Here is an 18,312-nt window from a genome sequence, read left to right as displayed (position 1 = left end):
CTGGGAGTCTCGTGGACCCTTTAAGGCAGTTGCTGCATTTTGGGTTTTGCCTGAAGGGGCTCTCAAATATAGAGATAACTTGACAGGGATTTCCTTCAGCTCTCAGAATTCAGCGCTCTCCTCGTCCTCGGTGCTTTGGGCTGGGTCTGTGGGTGTATTTCATTTCTCTCACGCATGCAGTCAAATAGGGAAGCTGATAGGAGCCTCTTGCTGGACGGTGAAGCGTGTGTTCTGGTTCAGTGCCCGTTCAGCTGCTTTTCCCAACACTTCTGGAGCAGCGTTCCGGTTGCTTTCTCCTGGTTGTGCTCCTCAGCAACCCGACACGTCCCATCCCGGCTGCTCGTCCTTCTCTGAGCTCGTCTGCTGGGGCAGCTCCATGCTGGGACTGTCCCGTGGCTGGAGGGATGGGTGAAGCACAGGCAGCCGGGATGCAGGGGTCTCAGAGGCTGCAGGGGGTGCATGATGTGCTGCCGTGTCTGCAGGTCTCTACAGGGAACCCGAGGTACTGGGAGCAATAGCTAGAGGAGAGGTGGTGTAAGGAGCGTGTAGAGGGCAGCAGCAGGGATAAGATCCTGCCTTTCCCTGACAGGGTTGGGCCACTCCTCTACTGGGATAAAGAATAATCCCAAACCCCCTCAATAATACCCCCTCCATCACCCCGGTGTTGCTGCTGCTGTTGGCTCACACATCCTGAGCTGGCTGCTGTATTTTCTGCATATCTGTAGCGAAAACATAATTAACGTGTGGTTATTATTGTCTCTCCCGAGTAACTTTCCCTTGCCCTCCTCCAGGCCTCTCATCAGAACAGGCCTAATCAGATTTGGGTGGCTTGAGAGCTGGGACTGTGTACTGAGAGGGGCATCTGCCTTAGGTGGTGGTCAGAGCAGATGGTGGTCTTCTCAAAGAATGCACTGGGAATAGGAACAGCAGTGCGGATGGATGTCTGGCACGGGGAGCACTCACATTTCCTTTTCCCAGATGAACGTCCCGAAGATGCTGGACATTTAACACATACAATTAAAAAACCCTATGCAGATAAACCCGTGGGGTTTTGCTGTGCAGGACACTGCTGTCTGACAGCCCTATTCATGCATGGGCTGGATGCTGCATCCTTTAGGTCAGGGAGTTGGGAAAAACCGCGTTCAGGCTGTACTGAGGAGGAGGAGGGCATCTTTGTGTGCTGCTGCAGCACAGACAATGGATACAGCCCAAAGTGCCCAGATCTGCCCTTCCTTCACGGGGATAAGGTGTAAAACCCCTCATTACCCTGTGACCGGCCTGGCCCCAGATGCGCCACACGCTCCCTTCTCCCCGGGTTTGCTATGAACTGTGGGAGAATCCCTTCGTGACAAGGTGCTAAGACGCAGTTCATTATAATCTCGTGTCCCTCTTGTCCTAAGCATTTAGCATCATTTAGACAGTCTTTCTCATACAAATGTAGTGTGAGATGGAGACGTGGTGCAGGGCTTTGGTGGTGCAGGGCTTTGGTGACAACCGTTGATGCGCCTGGCTTCAGCTGTAACAGTGGTGTGCAGGGGGTTCAGCCCTGGACTCGGGTTCAGGCCCTCTCTGCAGGAGGGTTACACACGCTCCCTAAATCAGTGCTGTCCTTGGCTGTGCGTGGTGGGAGCTCATCACAACCCCGGCCTCTCAGGACAGGCTTGTCCTGGCAAGGGTGATGCAGGCAGGGACTGCGGATGAGACTGGGGAGCCTGGTGTTAGCCCGGCCCTTTGGGGACTGCACAGGGCTCGGGCAGGCTCTGCAGCACTGCCCACGTTGGGGTTTGCTTCCCTGCTCTCTCCCTGGTCCCTGCAGAGCCGAGGCAAGGGCCTGGGGGGCTTGTGGGCATGGCGGATGTTGTGTGGGTGCTGCTGGTGGATGAGTGCAGGTCACTGGTGCTGCCCCCCCGGAGACAGGCGTTTGGAATGGTTTTACTGTTGAGCCTGGTGAAGCTCATCCCAAGGAAAGGTCCTGTGGTGGGGGGAGCCTACAGTGGGAATTGGTGAGACCATGAAGCAAAATGGATGGAGGCCTTTCTCCAACAGCAGGGAAGGCATCGCATGAGACATGGGATAAATCTCACAACACAGCCTATCCCCGAATATGGTTTAGCTCCAGAGACAGGGAGTGTTGTGCTGTGGAAGCTGCAGTGCCAGGCCCTGGGACAGCACAGCACAGCAGCACAACCTTGAGCTGCGAGGCCAGGCATGGTGGAAAGATGCTGCTCCCACAGCTAATAGAGGGCACATTTTTCCTGGTACGAGTACCCTTCAATGCCCATATTCAGTGCCCCAAAAGCTGCACATCTATAACCTCCAAGAACATGTCAACAGACGGTTTTCACTATGTGAATAACCACTGAGACTTTGTGTGCACTTCAAGTGAGAGACAAAAATAAATCAAGACCATTCAAAAGAGCCTCAGACACAAAAAATGGGCCTGGGGTATTATCTGAGAAACTGCCTAAGGCTTCCATAGCACAAGTCTTCCTTGGAGCATCCTGAGCCTTCACCTGCTATGGAACAGCTACGGAAGCTGTTCCCTGTGAGGGTGCTGAGGCGCTGGCACAGGGTGCCCAGAGAAACTGTGGCTGCCCCATCCCTGGCAGTGCTCAAGGCCAGGTTGGACACAGGGGCTTGGAGCAGCTGCTCCAGTGGAAGGGGTCCCTGCCTGTGGCAGGGGTTGGAGCTGGAGGAGCTTTAAGGTCCCTTCCAACCCAAACCAGGCTGGGGTTCAGCTCCCACCTTGCACATCAGTTGTGGTTTTTCCTCCTGAAGTCACTCATGGTAGGACTCACAGCAGTGACCCCAGTTCCCTGGGCCTGGGGTCTGGCTTGGGCTCACCAGGCAGCACCAGAAGCCCCCAGCACCTTGGCAAGGTGATGTAAAGAGCTCTGACAATCTGCAGTTCCAGACTGGCAGCATGAAGTTCCTCGCCCAGCCGGCAGCAGATCTGGCAGCAGAGCCCATTCCCAGCTCCTGCCCACTCCCACCCCTGCGGGACAGCCTGCTGGAGCTGCTTCTAGGGATAAGGGGGAAACCGGCATCTAATTCAGTCCCTGTTTTCTTTGTGCCAAGAACACAAGCCTGATCAGCAGGCAGCCCCTCTGTGGTGGTTGGTACTGCAGTACAGCACATGGGGTGCAGCTCCAGAGGGAGATCCCAGCATCCCCACACAGCCTCAGCCTGGGCGCTGGTTTTGGTCACCAGCACACAGGAGACCTGGAGTCACATCCCACTGCTCCTGCTGGTCCCAATGCCTTCATGTGTGTCTGATTGCACAGGTTCTAAAGGAATAATGTCTGTACCATCTCCACTGCACATCCTGTGTGATTCCAGGAACACTGATGGCATTGCTGAGCCGAGAGGAACAGCAGGTTTTGGAATCACAGCCTGGTTTGGTTTGGAAGGGACCTTAAAGCTCATCCCCTTCCAGCCCCCTGGCATGGGCAGGGACCCCTTCCCCTAGAGCAGCTTGCTCCAAGCCCCTGTGTCCAGCCTGGCCTTGAGCACTGCCAGCTGAGACTTTCATCCATGAATTACCTCCCTCCCCCTGCAGTCCCTTCAGATGTGGGGCTCTTGGTGGGTATCACTCTGTGCTGCTCTGACCTCACCGTGGCTTGGAGGGGCTGGTTCTGACCACAGGTGGGCCGGGGAATTCAGTCGTTGAGTAAGAGGTGGCCACTCTCTTCAGTGAGAACTTCCCCAAGGATCGATCTGTCCAAACCCTTCTCAGCAACAACCCCTGTTAATATCATTTCTATAGTGTTGGTTTTGCTGCTGCCTCAGTCCTGATCTGAGCCTTCTGTGAACTCAGCTGTGGACACACAAATGGGGGGGAAACCACAGAGGTGCAGGGGAGCATCAGGGAGCATCAGGGAGCATCACTGGGGTGTCTGCTCCCCTGGCCCATGCGGGTGCTCTGCATTGCTGTGGCAGGGAATGCATATTCATGTCCCTCTCGTTAGTGCAAATTAGCAATTACTCTCCCCTGATCTCATGTTAGCTGTGCCCACCTCGCATCAGCCACACTGAGTTTGGCGTCTGGTTTAATTAGCTGGTTGTAGTGAGGGCAGGTACCTGTTGGCCAAAATCATTGTTGTTGTTGGGATGCTTCTGACTTCCACTTGTGTTGCTGGTGCCAAAGAACAGCCATTTATGTGAGCAGGAATAGCTGCAGCCCATGTGCAGGGGAGCAGACGGTAAGAGCAGGGGTTTGGTGTAAGGGTTTCTTTGCTGTGTGTCTGAGATGAAGGCAGTGGTCACTGGGAGCGGAGCAGAGGCCGGTTGTGTGTCACCAGCGTGGTCCAGGGCCCTTCATGGAGTGACAGTTGTGAAAGCAAGATGCCTTGTGGGTGGTTTCTCCCTGTCCTTGCTCTGGTTTGGCTCAGCAGCCCAGGAGGAGGTGTTTCTGCTCTGACACACAAGCAGAGGCAATGGCACTGGCTCCAATGGAAGGGGGTGTCCTGGGGAAGGCAGGGAAATTCAGTGTTTGTGTCTGAGAGTTTGGGCTTTCCTCCTGCCAGGTTTGGGGATGGGTCTGTTAGGGGGTCTCTGGCCTAAAAATGAATCCAGGCTCATCAGGCACCCCTCAAAAATAAAAGGAGGATCAAGTGCAGGACTCCTCTTGGCTGTGTTTGAAGGAGGGATCTCAAAGCAAACCCTGAGTCATCCCCTCATCTGCGCTAACAGGGCGTTCCAGTTTGGGGTCTCTCAGCACTGAGATAAGCAGCCAGCACAGAGGAGCTGGTCCCTTGGGGATGCTTTTGGGATGCTTTAGGGCTTGTCATTCCCATCGTGGGTTTGGATGCCTGAGCCCCCCCGAGCTGGGACCAGGCATCTGTGGGGGGCTGGGACCAGGCCTGCCTGCTCCGCTCACCTGCGCCGGGTGTTTTGATCCAGCAGAAAGCCCTTGAGCTGGTGACAAAGGTCTGGATGTGGGCTGGAAAGTACAGTCCTGTCTCTTAGCAACTGGTTCCTACCTCTGAGCTCTCGGAGCCGTGTGTGGGACAGAGAGCATCAGTCACGCTCCCGCTGCAGCAGCAACACGCCAAGGAGGGATGCGGAGGGGATGAGGAGGGGATGGGGGTCAGGCCGGCTCCAGCCACCACCGAGGTGCTTGGAGAAGCTGGCGCATTTCTAACAACGAGCAGGCATCTGCGAGTCCTCATCAAAGCTTTGCTTTAATTGCTTTCCTTGTGCCCGGCTCTGCACAGCCATTGGAGCTGCGGCGGCTGCCTCGGAGGCTGCTCACACAGCCCTGCTTTTGGTCACAGGGGTGGGGACCAGGGAGGGAGGAGGAGGAGGGAGGACACGGCCCGTGTGTTTCTAGAAGGATTCGATGGCACCGGGTCCTTCCCCGCACTCCGCTCCTGGGAATCCCCGTCCCCCTCTCAGACATTTGCATCGCTCGGTTCCTCCCTTGCTGGGTTCTGCTGCTTCACCCTCGTGTTTCCTCCTCCGAACCAGAGGCAGCTCCTCTCTGGTGAGGGCTCCTCAGAGCCTCCCTTGCCAGGCACTGCTTCATAAACATGTTCACGAATCCTCTGCTTTGGCCTCCTAATTAACCATCCAATTGGCCCCCAATGGAGCCCTCACCTCTCCCGTGAAGATCCTGCTTGCACAGATTATAACCTGTCAGCTGCCAATTTATCCCTCACACAGAGGGCACGTTATATTAATTGTCTGGCTTCCCTGCCCCGTTTGCTTTGCCCTCCCTCTCTCTGCTCCAGCAGCAGCCCTGTTTGGGGATGCAGACTCACGGGGGGACCCAGATGTGAGGCTGCTCCGTCCAACCCATGGTGATGTGTCAGTCAGACCAGATGTGAAGGGATGTCACTGGGCTGTGTCGGACCTGGAGAGGGGTCTCTGAGGAGGGATTACCATGATGGGGTGTTAAAGAACATGCTTGACTTCTGCTCCCCCCACGTCAACAGCTCCCAGTCAGCAGCTCAAAAAGATCCATTTGGTTGTCCCAGGTTATTGAGGAATCCTTCCTGGGTGTTATTTATACGTCAGAGCTCAGCTTTTGGAAGGGTTGGGGTCCACCTAGTGTGGTTATGATGGAAACAAGCCACAATACAGAGAGGGTTTACTTGAGTGCAGGGAGGGACCTAGCAGATACCCATTAATATCTCTCCCCTTGGCCCCAGCTCCATGGACATCCCCTCCACCCTTGCAGAGCCATTTGTGCCCCCAGAATAAATGCTCTCACCAAGGGTAGCTGCTGTTTTTGCTGGGTTCCTATGCTGGGAAAGGGGGTGATGGAATCCAGTATGACCAACATGGTTCAGCACCATCCGATTTGAAGTGCAGTGTTCCTAAGCCCAGTGCGTGCTCAGAGGGAGCGGCAGCAAGGAATGTGGTGGTGCTCAGGTGTAAAGTGCGATAGTAGCTGAAGCCACTGTGGCACAGCATGGCATGGCTTGAGCCCTGCAGTGCCCTTACCTGGCGAGGAGGCTGTGTTTTGGGAGGGGAGGAGAGGTTGTGCAGCCACTTCACCCCCTTGGATGGCTGCTGAGCTGTCAGCCTGTTCCTAGAGGCATATATTGCTGTTCCTGTGACCCACATACAGGGAGTTGCCAGGGCTGGGGAGCTGACACCAGGATGCTGTGCATCCCCAGCTCAGCCCCTCAGCCCGGCCTGACCTTGGCTCACTGCAGCATCATCTCTAGGTTGGTTTACATAGTTTTGCTTGAACCTGTGTCTCTGCTCCTCCTCCTCCTCCTCGGTTTCATTTTGACATCACCGTGTCCTCGCTGGAGATGCGATGATGTCACCCAGCTGCCCTGTTCTGCTGGGCCTGTTCCCAGGAAGAGGGGTCACCTTGCATGACAGGTAACCTCATCACTCGTACCATGCCTCATCCCCCTCCAACCTGAAGGGTTTTGCTTTGGTGGTGATCTCCATTAGATTAGTGCCTCGGTGCTGGGGAGATGGCTCATGGGGATAACTTCAAGGAAGAGCCAACTCTAAACACGTCCTGTGTTCGTGTTACAGTGATGTATTTTCAGATTCTTATAGGTTTCTAGTTTTAGCTTCCTTTCAGGATGCTATGGAATACAAACACTTGTCATTGTAAGTGCAGTTTACCATTTCCCCCCTTTTTTCCACGCTGGTAGTATGTCCTAACATCACCTAAACCAAGATCCAAATGACACTAAGAAATTGCTACCCATCTTTGCAGGTTTATTACAGAAAACCCACCCAAACTCATATTGTAACTCTGCCCATTTAAAAATAGCAAGAGATGCTACCACGTTATAATAACCCCCTTATAGTAATGTCTGTGATACCTTCTCTGTTTGAGCCATGGTGTGATGCTCCCCCGCATGGGTCATGGCACGCTGCAGTCCCCCCCAGGTGGGATGACCAGGGCCTCAGGGAGCTGTTTGCTGGGCAGGGCAGTGGGATGCTGTGGGCAGGGCAATGGGGTGCTGTGGGCAGGGCAATGGGGTGCTGTGGGCAGGGCAATGGGGTGCTGTGGGCAGGGCAATGGGGTGCTCTGCTCACGAGGCCTCAGCAGCATCTCTCAGCAAGCCCAAGGCACAGTGCTCACCCCGCAGCTCAGGCTGCTCCATGCACCCGGTGTTCTGTTACCTCGGAGCAGCCTGCTCGCCTGCCCTGTAACCCTGCCTGTGGGCAGGCACTGCTGCCTCCCTGCTCATTCCAGACCCATGGGCAGCGGGGTCATGTCTATTGGGGAGCGTTGTGTGCCAGATCCAGCGGCTCCTCCAGCTTCCCTGCTCTCCTGCACCGTGCAAAATGTCCTCTGCCTCCTGGGCACAGCAGCATCCCAGCAAGCCTTGGAGCAGCATCCCAGCAAACCTCGGAGCCTGCATCCCAGCAAGCCCATGGGTCTCCTCGGATTCTCCTCCCTTGTCCAAGGCAGGCCTGGGATGGAGGGCAGCCCCATTCCCAGGGAGCAGCCCCTCGCTGCAGCTGGAGGCAGGGCTGCCTTTTCCAGGCTTGCTGTGTTTTAATTCCCAGGCCTGGGAGCCGGGAGGGGAATAAGCCGAGGTTGGAGCAAAGGCCTGGACCCATCTCGCTGGCTCAGCTGTGGCTGCTGAAAGAGCAGCTCTCTCGTGCAAGGCGCTGGTGCCCCATTGACAGATCCACCTCGGCTCTGTTTGCTGTCTAAACCCACTGCCCCTCACATGGAACTGTTTGCTTTGCAAGGAGGAAAAAACCTCTTGTGTACAGTTCTGGGCAGAGGAACAATGTGAATGCACCAGCACAGGCTGGATGAGGCTCAGCACATCGGCAGGGCCAGGGCTGGTGGTGCTGCAGTAAGTGGGACTGTAGCTGTCAGTGCAGGATGGGGCCTCGTGTTTGCTTGGTGGTTAGTGCAGAATGACATATAATGGCTTAGCGCTGGGAAACCCCATCAGCATTTTAGCAACCCTTCTTTTCCCCTGTTTTTCAAGCAGAAATGATCAGGAAAAAAATCCCAGCAAAATATTTCCAGGAGAAAAAAAAGAGCAAAATCCATAAGTGAGAACATTTCCCATCTTCTCCTCATGGGTTCTTTTTATTAGGAGCTGTGCAGCTGATATTGTTCTCAGCCTGGCTTGTCCCCAGTGCCTGTTTGTGAGGCGCGCACCGTGCCCATGGCATGGGGGACACGAGGAAGAGGGAAGTTCGAGGAATCTAGCTCTTCTTTCTCCTCGCAGCATTAGCAGAGGGAGCCTGCTGTGGTTTAACATATCCCCCGCAAAAGCTGCTTTCATCCTACACCTAAATACCAAGAGGAGTGAACTTCCTAAAGCCCTGGAGAAGTCTAAATATAGAAGCCAATCAAGGGCTGACTTCCCAGAGATGAGAAGTACCAGGAACAGTTTCTTGATCAAAAGTTGTAAGAGTCCATATTGAAATAAGAGGTCTGCTTTGGTGCTGGAGCCTGAGCAGGAGCAATGGCCGAGGTGGGTGTGCTGCTGGTGGTGCTGTGCTTGCCCAGGGGGATGGACCAGAGCTTCCATCCCTGGAGCACCGGTCGGGGATGTCTCTGGCAGGGTTTCCTCCCTCACTGTGTGTCCTGGCCTCTGTAGGTGCCAGCTGCTTTCTCCTCCATCCGCTCCCTGCTGCAGCTGATCACTGTCTGCAGAACAAAGATTTCCTTAGAACAAACCACAACTTGCAGGGAATTAGGAAAGCACCTGAAAGAGAAAAGAGCAGCAGCTAAAGCACAAGCTGGGTTTGCTAATCTCAAACCAGGCATGTGATAGCAGCTTTGTGGATGCAGCAGAGGGAAGCACCAAGGGCTTGCAGGGATGGTGAGGGACGGCTGAGAGCGCTGCAGCGTGGGCTGTGGAACCTGCAGCCATGCTGTGGGGCAGCCACTGCAGTGTGGGGCCAGGGAACCCCAGCTGGGGCCCTGCAGCCGTGCCCTGCTCCGCAGGGAGCGCAGGCACAGCGAGTACCGCTGCAAGGGAGGTGACCTTGAGGGGCAGCTCGATAGAGCCGGCCCCAAACCTCCCGTGCGGGTGTCCCAGGGATAAGGGTGACCGCGGCCCTTCCAGACAGCCACAGGAATGCAAGCGTTGAACGTGCACGGGGGCAGGAGGGAGATGCTGTGGCTGGGAGATACAGGGATGAAGGCTTTCATGTGGGAAGCGCGAGGAGAGGCACGGGCAGAGGGTCTGCTCCCTGGGCAGAGAACAGAGCGCAGCCATTATCAGGCAGGGCTCTGCCTGCAGGAAGCGGCTTTTGACTCACAGGAAGCTGAATTGGGCTGGTATCAGCCCCTCAGCGAGGGCCAGGGCAGCGCTTTATCTGTTGGTGAGCGCAGCAGATGGGGAAGCAGTCGGTGCTCCCTCCCATCCCACTGCTGCTCCCGTGCTCCCTGCCCGATGGCCCTCTCAGTGCACCCCGCCCCGAAGAGGGAGGCTTCCTGCAGAGCTGCGAGTGCAGCTTCCCCGGCCCTACGGGAGCTGCCAGCCCCGCTGGAGGGGGCAGATTTCCCTGCCAGCCGGAGCAGGGCAGAGCCAGGACCCTGCTGATCCCAACCGGGCAGGTACCGGATGCTCCTGCACAGGAGCTGGGACCACGCTGCCTCCTGGGCTCGCGGCTCGGTTTAAACCCTCCCATCTTCTCCCAGAGCAGGGTCCGAGGCGGGGCTGGGCTCGCAGGGACGGGAGCGCTTTGCAGGGAGGCCGCTGCTCATCCCCGGCCTCCCTGCGGGGCTGACCCCGGCCGGAGTCTGGTTTCGCACGGGGCGGTGGCGGCTCGCAGGGGCTCGGGGTGGAGGTCACCGCCGAGGGGATCGGGTGGCAGCTGCCGGCCTGAGCCCTGCTGCACCGCACGGAGCCCGAGGGCTGCTCAGTGCCGGGGTCCGGCTGCCGTGCCCGGGGATGGAGGCTTCCACCCCCATAGGGGCAGCGAGGGAGGGCTCAGGGGCCGGGAGCGGAGGGAGCCGGGCTGAGAGCGGACGGAGCCGGGGCTGCAGGGGCAGGGAGCTGATGGAGCCGGGCTGCAGGGGTCGGGAGCGGACGGAGCCGGGGCTGCAGGGGCAGGGAGCGGATGGAGCCGGGGCTGCAGGGGCCGGGAGCGAACGGAGCCGGGGCTGCAGGGGGCCAGGGTGGGGGGGTGTGGATGCTGCTGCCGGGCTCCGAGGCAGGGCAGGTCCGTGACGGGCACACAGCGGGGCTGCCAGGGGAGGGGCTCCGGGGGCACCGGGGCCGCCCGCACAAGGGTCTGAGGTGCGGGCCCCGGGTGCCCGGAGGTGCCCGCAGCCGGGGCCGGTCCGTGCCGGGCGGGGGCACCGGGGCGGGCGTGAGGAGGAGCCAGCGGCGGCCCCGGCCCGGCCCGGCCCGGGGGAGCGGATTACCGCCGGTTGCCATGGTAACCCCGCTACCTGCCGGCGGGCCTCAGCCCTCCCCTCCCGGCACCCCCGGCCCCTCCCGTGGAGCCCCCACCCCTGCGGGGACCGGAGCGGGGAGGGGGGGGGCTGCCCGCGGCGGGGCCCTCGGCGAGGGGAGGGAGCGTGGGGCAGAGCCGGGAACAAAGGTGCCGGAGGGGGGAGCGCTGCCCCTCGAGCCGCGGCCGGGACAGCGCCGCCTGAAGCCGCTCTCGCCTCCCATCTCCGGCCGCCTCCCGGCACCGCTCCGGGGATGGACGGGGCCTGCTGGGAGCTGGGTGTGATGGGGAGGGATGGCGGAGGGGATGCAGGGGAGATGTGGGTGCAGAGGCCCCAGGGGTGTCTGCCGGGAGCTGGGTGTGATGGGGAGGGATGGCACAGGGGATGCAGGGGAGATGTGGGTGCAGAGGCCCGAGGGGAGGCTGCCTAGAGCTGGGTGTGATGGGGAGGGGTTGCAGGGGAGATGCGGGTGCACAGGCCCCAGGGGTGGCTCCCGGGAGCTGCCGCCGCGGTCCGGAGGATGTGAGGAGGAGGCGAGTGAAGAGACGTGGGCCTGGAGGAGATGGGGAAAACAAAGGAGAGTGGGAAAGGAAAAGAGCCGATGGATAACCTGGGGGAGAGGAAGTACGGGAAGGTGGGCAGGAGGTGGGAGAAAGGGGGTGAGGCGCATCCATCCCTGTGGGGTGGGGCATGCAGCGGTGGGAAAGGAGAGACTGGGAAAGGGGAGAGACAGACTAACGCTGGGCAAATGTCAGGAAAAGGAGGATGCCTGTAAGGTGGCGAAGGGAATTCCTCCCCTCAGCACCTGAAATGCTGCCTGGTTCCAAGCACTTCTGTCGAGGCTGAGCTTCACTCCTGAAATCTTCTACTCATTTTGGGGGCAGGTGACTTCCCATAGAGCCCCAACACCAGGAGGAGGTGTAAGCATCCCTTATTCCCATGCTTCCCAACTGATTTTTATTGCTTTTTAAACCTAAGGGGGTTTTAAGCTGCTCTGAGATGCTGTGGGCTCTGACTCATGCCTTGAATACTCATGAGCAATGCTGGGTGTGGAAGAAGGAACCAGGGGGGCGTGGGCCCCTCTCGGAGCTGGTGTGTAGCGCCTGTGTCCCCTTCCATCCTAGGTCAACCCTGGGTTATATTGGCAGATAGATACCTTGTAGTCCTGGAAGCACTGACTTGCTCCAGCCGCTTGTATCCCACTCGCATCTCACCTGCTTCCCAGAGCTATATAATCATCACGGAGAGAGAAGTCACAAGGCTGAGGGGGGATGGAGAGACACGAGGAGGCAGGGGAGGGATGTCGAGGAGACAGCTCCGGCATCCGGCCAGGATGGAGAGGAAGGCTGTGTGAAGGATGAGCAGAGCAGCTCTGGTGATGCCCAAACCTTAACTGCATTCATTTTGAAACTGAGGAGGGAGCAGGGAACCGCCGGCAGCCCAGGGTGTTAGCTGGCTGGGATGGCCTTGGAAACAGTGGTTTGCGTATGGGGTTGGTAACAACCTGAATTCTGAGGGCTCTGCTTGTTGCATCTGACTGTGCTTTTCTCCCGCTGCATTCATTTTCCTTTGTCCTGTTTCTGTAATTATCCTCATTTCAACCCTGCTCTGAGGATTATTGGTCAGTGGGAAGCCTCCTAATGCCCGCTCCTCCCTGGCAGGGGAATACCCGTGCCCTCATTGAAGTGAACCTCTCGGAAGGGTGACAGAAGGAATTAGGTCTGTATTCCTCACACACACCCCGCGGGCCAAGTTTCCCGACCCCCACCACGGCCGAGCTGCCACCCTGCCCCTTGTGTTCGCTCTCTGCATTCTCTTTGTTACAGCCACCTTCGTGCAGGGCTCGGGACTCCCCCGGGAAGGCTGAGGTGGTTTGTGCTGGACCGACCCAGCCCACTGCAGTCTGTGCCCAGCACGGTGCCTGCTCCCAGACTGGGGTGAGGAGCCAGCTTTAATAGGCAGCACTTTGCAGGAAGATGTTGGGAGGTCTCTAGCAGAAGATTGTCCCTCTAAATGATTGATTAAGAACAGCATTTGTTCAGCATATAGACCACATAAAATACCCAGAGCCCAACCACTGGTAACAACAAAAATCAAGGTTAGGATGCTGGGTGTTCCCTGTGCATGCAGACCTCTGCCAGGCTCTGCCTGCACTCCTGCTGTGTGAATATACATGAAAAAGAGAGTTTGCAGGTCATGTAGATGTGCAGGTTGCTGCTCAGCAGCCTGGGGTGCACCAGCTGGATGGCATCGATGCATGCCTCAGGAAGGCAGGCCTCAAAGGGACGTGGTCTGTGTATATATCTGTATGGATATGTATATATAATATACAGGTTTTGGTATGCATACAGCTCTGAGCAACAATGGCATCAGTTCAAGGAGCGAGCTGAGTGACCTCCTGAAGCCTGGCCTTTCCTCAGTGCCTGCTGCCATTCACTCACCACCGGCTACCTCCCAGTGCCCTGCCTGCACCGGTGCTTTGTGCCGGGCACCGGGAGCAGCTGCGGGTACCAGCGGCTGCCTCCCCTTTCCCCAGCATGCCCTGCCAGCGGGGAGCTGACACCGGTGGTGCCAGTCGGCTCGGAGGAGCACTGCTCCCCACACTTCCCACTCCCATCAGTCTGTCACCACTGCCGTGTGGCAGAATTACTGCCTCCTGCTCTCCAGCACATCCGAACACAAAGAGCTGTGCTGCTGCTGCCAGCGCTCAGCTGCTCTGCGTATGTGAGAGAGGGAGGGTGCCTTGGAAAGGTCAGTGCGGGGAAGGAGGGAGATGCTGTCTCCTTCCTTTAGGGGCTGTATCCTGGCATCACAGTGAAACCTTGTCCTGCCAGCAGCTGATCTGTGTCCGCAGGGTCTGCAGCCCCATGTCACAGGGCTTCCCAGGGTGGTTGAGTACCATGTGCAGGTCCAAAGAGCTTCCCTGCCTGTTCCCTGCTTAGCAAAATCACCCCACGTTATGAAAATCCACTATCTGGCTCCACTCTGGACTCTTCCCTTGGTTTTGTTCCTGGCCCAATTTCACTGGCAGCTTTAGCAGCACAGCAGCAGCTTCCACTGCCCTGGCTCCAGCAGGATCCTCCCTGGAGCCCTGTTTAATTCATCCCCCACATCCCCTGTGCCCAGAGCAGCAGCACCGCGGTGCTGCCCCCTCCGACCGCGTTAGCCCCGGGCCCATCTCGTCACCCCTGTCACCCACTGCTGACACTAACTCGGCTTGCCTGCACTGTTGTAGGGGGCAGATGGACTGACGGAGCCTGAGGGCATCTCTCTGAAGCGCGTGGCTGTGGTGGAAGATTTCTTTGACATCATCTACTCGATGCATGTGGAGAGCTCATCGGAGCCGGGCAAAGCACCCAAACATGCTGGGCAGAAGAAAACCTACCGAGCGGTGAGAGTCCTGCCCCGGGAGCTGGGGATGGGAGCAGGGTGAACCATGGGGATGGGGACCACAAGGGGAGGTACCAGCAGAGCTGCTGGTGGGAGGCAGAGGTGAAGGGCAGTCCTGATGCCTGTAGGGAGGCAGGGGAATGGGTTCAAGGCAGAGCAGCAGGGCTGGGGAGCTGGGAGACCCACCTGCAGCTGTGGTAGCTGGGAGGGGGGGAAAGACCAAGTGAATCATACAAAGACAACTGTATGTGTCTGAGGGAAGAGGAACGTCTGGTATCACTGATGGGCGAGGGGATGTTTGCCCAGTCCCCTGCATGCTCTGCTCTGTGCCATCTGCCTCCCTGTCTCCCTTGGCCAGAGGGAGATGTGTGGCGTGGGCCTTGAAGGGCAGGAGCAGGCAGCAAAGGGCAGGAGCAGGCAGCAAGGGGGGCTGGGGCCGGCTGGAGCCCGCCCCTCTCCCCCCGCCGGTGGATGCTCTCGCCAGCCCGTCCTGGGTTTCCTCCATTACAAAATGGAGGCAGGCAGGGAGCTCAGCCTCATCAGGTGCTCCAGGGATGCTGAGAGCCAGCTCTATCCATCCTGAAACCTCTCTAGTTAGGTCAGGAATAATTTAGCTTGAAGTGTGCTTCTCCAGGGAGCTTGCTGTTTCTCCTGACTCTGCACAGCCCTTCCATGCAAACATTTGGGCTCTCCTTTTACATGAAGAGCTGAATTTACTGTCCAAACCCGAGCTGCTGCCTTGCATCCCACAGCCCTGAGGACCAGGTCGCTTAGAGACAGAAGTGGCTGCTGGCAGCTCGTGTCTCTGGTGTATACATCATCCTGGAGAGGTCTGTGCGGGCTGCCCTGCTCCCTGTGATGATGCTGGAGATTATGCAGGGCTTGGTGTGCTGCTGGAGCCGGCTCAGGGGTGGAGCCTGTCCTGCCTGCTTGTGTCCCTGTGTCCATCCACGGTCCATCCACTGATGCTGGTTCTGGCAGTGCTGGAGGAGCAGCACAGCGCCCTGCAGCCCCCCATGGGTGTTGGGAGCCCCCGGGGAGCCACATTCTGAACCCAGAGCTCAAGGCATCGCTTGTGCCTTGCATCCCAACCCCTGTCCCTGCAGCAGAGCAGGGTTGGGGCACACGCTGACCCCCCCAGCCAGGGGCAAGTGACCCCTTTATGTTGTGGGGAGACGCAGTCGCACCAGCATGACCACAATTCAAAGCCTTTCCGCTCGTTTCCCCAGCAGACCACCCCGAGCCTCCCCTAATTCCTTCAATTCAGGTCTCTGGAGGACTAATCTGTGCCCTGCACAGCCCCGGGGGAGCAGGCTGGATCCGTCTGTTTGCCCAGGCCTGCTCGCAGCAGCCGGGGAGCTTCACGCTCCACCCCTCCCGTCTCCCTCTTGAGCTGAGATCATCACATTAGCAGCGTGTATCCCCTCCTGACCTGGCAGGACGCTGCTGGCTGCGCTGCTGGCCCCGCTCATGCCCCGTCTCCCTGGAAGCGCCTTTGGAGCCGGGGCTGGAAGGTGAATGCTGCAGAGCACAAAGGGCTGCTGCTGCCGGTCAGCTCGGGAGGCTGCCGGGTCCCCAGCGCTTCCCTCCCTCTCCTCTTCCCCACCGGGTCTGATTAGAGGCACTGGAGAGTTTGCCCTTGTCCGTGACCTCCGGAGGGAGGCAATCAGAAAGGGAGTTTGGATGGGAGATAACTCATCAAGGGAGCTGTCTGCTCTGCAGAGCATCAAATCAGCTGAGAAATAACAACTGGATCGCTAAAATTAGCTGAACATTTGCAGCAGAGACTCTGGGCTTGCTGGAGCAAAGGAGGCAGGAACTGGGCTCAGCCCCCTGGGCAGTACCGAGGGACAGGCCCTGCCTGTGCCACAATGCCCCAGTTGCCACCAGTGATTTGCAGGCCCTTAATTTCAGTGTTTCTGTGGGAGTCCCTCGTGCTTGTGCACTGATAAATATGGCACAGAGGCAGAGGCTGAGCTGGGCATCCGCTGTGTCACAGCAGAGCTCGGCGGGGCTGTAGCTAAACAGGAGGAGAATCCCATGAGGACCCGCACTGCATCCTCCATTTGAGCGGCTGGGACAAGGTCCCTGCCTGAACTTTCCACCCATCTGGCATGAGCAGCGTGTGAAAGCTCGGGCTCTGCTGCCGCTCAGTGGAGATGGATGTCTCTCCTCCCACCGCAGCGCCTTTGGCCATCCCCGAGCAAACCCTCCGCGCTCCTGCAGGATCATAGGGTTATTCCAAGCCCGAGCATCGCCCGTTCCTATGGGGCAGAACAAGCCGTGGAATTGGGGTGTTTTCGGTCGCTGTTAACAAAGGCGGACGGGAGGACGGAGCCCACGGCCCGGCCGCCCTCCTGGCCCCGTCACCAGCGAGGTGTCCGGTTGCAGCCGCGCTTCCCGTGCCCAGCCCCGCTTCTGCCGTGCTCCAGCCCCGAGGACCGGCACGAACAATTGCATTTCTGTCTGCTCTATGACCCCACTTGTAAGGGCTGTGACCCCTGCTGGGGTCGCGGCCCCTGCCTGGGGAACCGCCGTGCTGGGACAAGTCACTTAGACCAAACAGGATGGGTGATTAACCGGAGGAACCAGCCCAAAGTGAGAGGTGGGCTCCGCACCTCTTAGTGCCTCCAATTAAGACCAGATGTCTTCCTGGAAGATGTTTTATTCGAGCCACAGGCTGTACAACGTGGGTGAAGCTGCCCAGCTCAGGCTGCACAGGTCAGGCTCCATGGTCTGATGGTGTCTTATGGCCTTACAGAAACCCATGTTAAAACTGCCTCATTCCTGCTCCAAAGAACCTAGTCTTGATCTTTAGAAGTGCTGTAGAATTACTGCTGGCAGGGATTAATTGGAGCAGGAGGACTCTGATAGCCAGGTACCTTCTGTGGGTGCTAAGGTCTGGAGCTGGTGTTTAACTTCCAGCATCCAAGTTTTAAATATTTATCCATAGCTTTTCCTGATCTGTAAAATACAAATATCCCAGGAAGGTTCAGGGGACTGTGCTCGTTGCAAGAATGTTTTCAATTCCCTGGATAAACTATGTCACACAAGTGCAAAGTATTACCAGTAATTGATTGTCATTGTGGGAAAAAGTGACCTGCCCTTACTGAAGATTAATGGATTCTTCAGGTTACTGGTGTGATGGCAATTAACAATGCAAACAGAGCTGAGCCCTCCCTTTCTCAGCTGATTCACACGCACTTGAGGCTTTGCTCTTCACCGGCTCTGAGGGTTTCCCATGATGGGCGTCCAAAGGTCTGTTTGTTTGTGTGTCAACACCTCTTTGACACACTGAATACATCCCAGAATGTTCCTCCATCAGCAGCTGCCCTGGAGGGAGCTCCCAGGTTGCTGTGGGTTGTGGATGCCCTTGGCTGGGCTGAGCACAGGCAGGAGGAGCCCGTGGTCACTGGAGCCCTCTGCCAGGCACAGTTCTCCCTCCCAGAGCTGTCCCATTGCCTTCCCAGATCGCAGAGACCTACGCGTTCCTGCCGAGAGAAGCCGTGACCAGGTTCCTGATGAGCTGCACCGAGTGCCAGAAGAGGATGCATTTCAACTCCAACGGCCTGGAGCCCAAAGGTAAAGGCGAATGAATCCTGCCAGCAGAGCTGACACAGCGTTTTGTCCCAGTGCAGTACACCGGTACAGCACTGAGAGCTGTCAGGACACTGCCCCATCTGTGAGGAACTCCTTAACCTGATGGTTTTCCTGACCTCGGTTATTTTTTCTTGCATTTTTATAGCTGAGCTGAGAGAATTACTTAAACCTGGTTTCTGGAGAAAAAACCCAACCAAAACCATGACCTAAAGGTTTTCCTTGGAACTATTTTGTGCTCAAAGAGACTGGATATATCTGAATAACTGAAGTTTCTGATACAGAATTAATGCGCAGTAATTAATAGATATGCACATCATGATCCCGTGTTTGATAAAGTGTTTTTGTAATCAAAGTTGCATTAAGCCTTTGTATCCCAGCAGTTAGTGTGGCCATTGCGGTGGTTTGGCTCCTTATGGTGCTTTTGTAAATGGAACCGATTGCAGCTATAATATAAATGGTGGGTGAGA

At 57.4% G+C, this 18,312-nt stretch overlaps 1 protein-coding gene across 1 annotated transcript in view; it reads left to right on the top strand.

The window, feature by feature from the left end:
• The window catches only part of NOL4L (nucleolar protein 4 like), a 56,058-nt gene that overhangs the window by 2,337 nt on the left and 35,409 nt on the right, over positions 1–18,312 (top strand). The window contains exons 2-3 of the mRNA XM_034067102.1: positions 14,091–14,246; positions 17,716–17,827. Of these exons, the coding sequence (XP_033922993.1) occupies positions 14,091–14,246; positions 17,716–17,827 (268 nt within the window). The remainder of the gene's footprint in view (positions 1–14,090; positions 14,247–17,715; positions 17,828–18,312) is intronic.

The sequence above is a fragment of the Melopsittacus undulatus genome, chromosome 10 (assembly GCF_012275295.1).
Source record: "Melopsittacus undulatus isolate bMelUnd1 chromosome 10, bMelUnd1.mat.Z, whole genome shotgun sequence".
In the NCBI taxonomy this organism is placed as follows: Eukaryota; Metazoa; Chordata; class Aves; order Psittaciformes; family Psittaculidae; genus Melopsittacus; species Melopsittacus undulatus.
This window is presented reverse-complemented; position numbering and strand designations above follow the sequence as displayed.